At 46.1% G+C, this 4,226-nt stretch overlaps 1 protein-coding gene across 1 annotated transcript; it reads left to right on the plus strand.

The window, feature by feature from the left end:
* The first annotated feature begins 689 nt into the window (after nt 1-689).
* Nucleotides 690-3,774, plus strand: LOC111834602 (serine protease 23-like). Its single transcript, XM_023794086.2, has 2 exons — nt 690-833; nt 2,539-3,774. Exon 2 carries the CDS (start codon nt 2,557-2,559, stop codon nt 3,757-3,759), a length of 1,203 nt encoding a protein of 400 aa, XP_023649854.2. The 5' UTR covers nt 690-833; nt 2,539-2,556; the 3' UTR covers nt 3,760-3,774.
* The last annotated feature ends 452 nt before the right edge of the window (nt 3,775-4,226 follow it).

Here is a 4,226-nt window from a genome sequence, read left to right on the forward strand (position 1 = left end):
CAGAGCTCCAGGCTGTCCGCCATGGCCCAGTCATCTTCAGCCTTAACCCTGTCTGCTAGATCCTGGTCTTCTGGAGTATGTGGGTGGTCGGCAGCCTTCAGGATTTGGACGCGACCGCGAGGGTGTTATTGCTCTGCCTGTCTATGGAGCCCTCGGCTGTTGATACAGTGCCCCCCCACCCCGTGTTCTTCATTATATACCAGTATTGCCGCAGCTTACAATGTGGGTGAGTCCATTCACGCTGGTATCGGTTACCACTCAACTGTATACTCAACGCCTCATGTGGACATTTGGGAAGTGGATGGATTTTTTTTCAGTTATTTGGCTATTTCAGTTTATTTATTTATTTTTACAATTAGTGGCTCAGAGTGTGGTAACGTGGCCTCAACTCTAGGGCTGTGAGTTCAAGTTTTGTCTGCCTTGGTGGGATTCCTCCAAATATCTCAGGCAATGTGATAAATGATCTTTTTATGGTCAGAGGAAAAGCTCTCCTATGAAAGCAGAGGAATTTAGAAACCTCTGACATCTTGAAAAAAAAGTGTTTTTGAGTAGATGGGCGGAGTGGAAAATCGATCTGAAAATGGTTAAGGATATCCCATCCTGCTGTTTTTTTTTTTTTAAACGTGGAGGGGCGCTAGGACCGGAGGGAGAAGTCTGTAAAGTTTCACTTGGAAAACGTTTGTGGGGATTTAAGCGACAGGCGGTTAGTCATGAGCGTTTTGCGGGCAGACGCAGCTCAGAGTCCGCGCCCGTACCCGGAGACAGGATGGATGTCCGCCACAGAGTCATCCAATCCCAACCAAGCTAAGATTTAACACTGCATTTTTAATCAGGTAAAGTGTTCTTTCAAAAATAGAATTTAAAGTAGGTTTAAATAGGTCATCATCATCCCGCAGGCGTCACTGTTATATATGAATCTATCAATTTTCCTTAAGTACTTTACGCGGTAGCCTTGTTACTTGCAATTAATTTTTTTTTGTGTGAGAGGATACTTACCATTATTACTGTTATTAGTATTACTGTTATTCAGCACTTTATAATGCACGTGCTTAGTGTCCCCTGCACGGGAGAGCCGTGTGTGTCAGGAACTGTTTGGCCTGTCAGACTTTTTCCATCTCCGGGTATGATTGTGGACAATTACTGAAGGTCTGTTACACTATACACCAGATGTTTTACACCACGGTATAGTCCCAATGCTATCTTGCATTTTAAATATAAATGAGCTCCCACTAAAAGTATATTTATACGTCATATGCTAGGTAAATATTTTAAGTTTGAAACTCCATCCATATAGGCTATATACAATATAGTTCATAAACGCGCAAAAGTTCGTTTTACAAACGTGTGTTTTCGTATTAATTATAGAGTTATGTGGAAGGATGCGGTGATGAGCCACTGAATGATACGATATATTAAAAGCAGAAGAAATGTGTAATGTTTTAACATAAGCAGGGGAAGACAGAAACAGACCTGCTGAAGTGTGCAGCTTTAAAACAAAAATAAAAATGGGGATAACTCTTATACGCATCTGTTTGACTAATCGTGAGCTTCCTGAAAGTTAATTGGATTTAAATATGTGAGGATGAGGATGACAGAATGGGCTTTTATACCAAATAAGCAGGCAGTTGGGTTAGGAACATCCGACCTACGGCCGACTCGTACTTACGAACGGACTGACGTAAAGCCTATTATATAAAAATTTTTGGTTAAATACAGTGGTTCCTAATAACGAACGCAGGCGTTACTTTGTGACGCTCCTGAAACACCATGCGATAGTATAGCACCGTATGTAGTTACTTTTATTATTACTGTACAATAATAATGATAATAATAATACTTAGAATTATTATTATTATGTATTGTATTTTTTTTTCAACCTACCTACAAATTCGACTTATGGAACGATCTCGTTCTTAACTTGGGGACTGCGTGTATCTCCCGCACCAGCCCGGAGACACAGATAAACATACATTACATTAATACAGACCCTTCAGAACCTGCAGCTGTTCATCTCCATGGTGTCCTGGGTGCCTGATCTTTGCTGTTCCCATTTCCTGTTTTGCCCAACTGTACTGCCATTGTAAACTTTATTTTACTTACACAAATATCCATCTTTCCCCAGGAATTATTGTGTCTGTCAAACTTTATTAAGGATTGTTAAAAATGTAAAATAATAATAATAATAATAATAAGCTGTTTAATTAATCTCATATTCAACTAGTAAAGAAAAGTAAAAGGAGAGGATTCTCAGATCCATCAAAGAACGCTATGGAATCAAATTCTGCATGTATTTATAACAAGACCCCGGTTTGAAAGTGTTTGTTTGCCGTTGCGTTAGATGTGGTTCGGATTTGTTTGTAAGGGTCCTCATTAATCACAGTGAACTGAGCTTCTTTGCTGTGAGATGTTCTGGCCCTTGAATGTTTGTGTTTGCCTGTTTGAGCTGGATAGTTCTGTTTGTTCCCGAGCTTGCAGTCACCTGCATTATGTTCCCCGCATTTTGTTATGCTTATGAATGATGTTCTTTCTCATCTTCAGGTCGCTCTTCTTCCTGCTATGCCACTGCACCTGAGATCTGCCCCAGCCTGCCCTTGGTCTTCTCTCCTCCCCCTCCTGCTTCTTTTCCCCCTCCCTCTGCCCCCAGCATCCCCCTACCAACTGCCCCCCCACATCCCCGCCCTGGTGTTGCACTCCCCCCAGCCCCTCTCCCGCCCTCTATTCACCGCTGAGCCTCAGCTGGATTTGACCACGCATTGCAATGCCAGTTGCTACCACAAGGGGGAGAGTGAAAATGTCCCGGTCCTGAGCGAGCGGTTAGCTTTCGAGACACTGTACTCAGATGGCTCCCGCACCCTGACCACTGTGGATTTCAAGGATGAGGGTGAGAAGGACAGCAAGCATAATCCTTTAATCCGGCCTTCACCCAGGATAGAACGCTCAGAGAGACACGACAGACAAAAACGCCAGATCTACGGAGAGGATGGGCGCTTCAGCATCCGCGGTGACCATTTCCTGCTTGACTACCCTTTCTCCACCACAGTCCGTATATCCACAGGCTGCACGGGGGTCCTGGTGTCGGCACGCCATGTCCTTACAGCCGCCCACTGTGTTCACAACGGGAAGGACTATGTCAAAGGTGCTAGAAAGCTGAAGGTGGGCTTTATAAGCCCGCCCACTATGGATGCCCCGCCCACTGTGGACACCGCGCCCACTATGAATGGCACCAATCCTGGTCAGTTTACCCCTACAGCACCCGTTGTTCATTGGGTGCGTGTGCGACGCACACGTGTCCCCAAAGGCTGGATCCAGGGTCTCAGGGAAATAAGCATGGATTTTGACTACGCCCTGCTTGAGCTGCGATGGCCTCATCAGCGCCCTTTCATGCATCTCTCAGCGGCCCCCTCGCTGGAGGACTTGGCTGGGAGACGGATCCACTTCTCTGGCTTTGACAGTGACCGACCTGGGGAGCTGGTGTATCGCTTCTGCTCAGTGGAGGATGAGTCTAGTGACTTGATCTACCAACACTGCGACGCCCAGCCTGGGGCCAGCGGCTCAGGGGTGTACAGCCACGTCTGGGACTCCGCCCTGGAAAGGTGGGAGCGCAGGGTGATCGGCGTCTTCTCCGGGCACCAGTGGCTGGAGGTGGACGGGGAGAATCGTGACTTTAACGTGGCGGTGAGGTTCACGCCGCTGAAAATCGCCCAGATCTGTTATTGGCTGCACAGGAGCCATGAAGAGTGCAGCCAAGACCTGGATTAGCGGGGGGAAGTCTGTGTGTGTGTGGGGGGGGGTGAGACAGAGGATTGGGAGAGGGAGTGTGGGGGGAGGCTGTATAGGGGGGGCTGAAGGGACAGTGAAGATTTACTTACTGTGAGGAAAATAATGGCTCACAGTTAACACTCATCCCGATGCCTTTCATTTTGCTTTGTAATCTCACTAGAATTCCTAAATTATTATTATTATTATTATTTATCTTGCAAAAATGATTGTCCAGAAAACCTTTGAATGTTACAGAACCTCCGCAAACCCTTAGAAGTATAACGACATAAGCTGGCATCGCACTGGGTATGAAACGTAATGAGTGTGCCCAGTGCACACACCGTTTTTCTGTCTTTACCCATAATGCTTCACGGCAGGGCATGGGGATCATCCGCTTGGCTTAATTTCAGCCTGGCCTGTAAGAGCCACTATCATAGCAGCTTTTAATAAAGGGCCCCGTCCTCTGG

Source organism: Paramormyrops kingsleyae, chromosome 24, assembly GCF_048594095.1.
Source record: "Paramormyrops kingsleyae isolate MSU_618 chromosome 24, PKINGS_0.4, whole genome shotgun sequence".
Classification (NCBI taxonomy): domain Eukaryota; kingdom Metazoa; phylum Chordata; class Actinopteri; order Osteoglossiformes; family Mormyridae; genus Paramormyrops; species Paramormyrops kingsleyae.

Excerpts from the sequence above, each read along its gene's own strand:
- LOC111834602 (XM_023794086.2), top strand. The coding sequence starts at position 2,557 with ATGCCACTGCACCTGAGATCTGCCCCAGCCTGCCCTTGGTCTTCTCTC.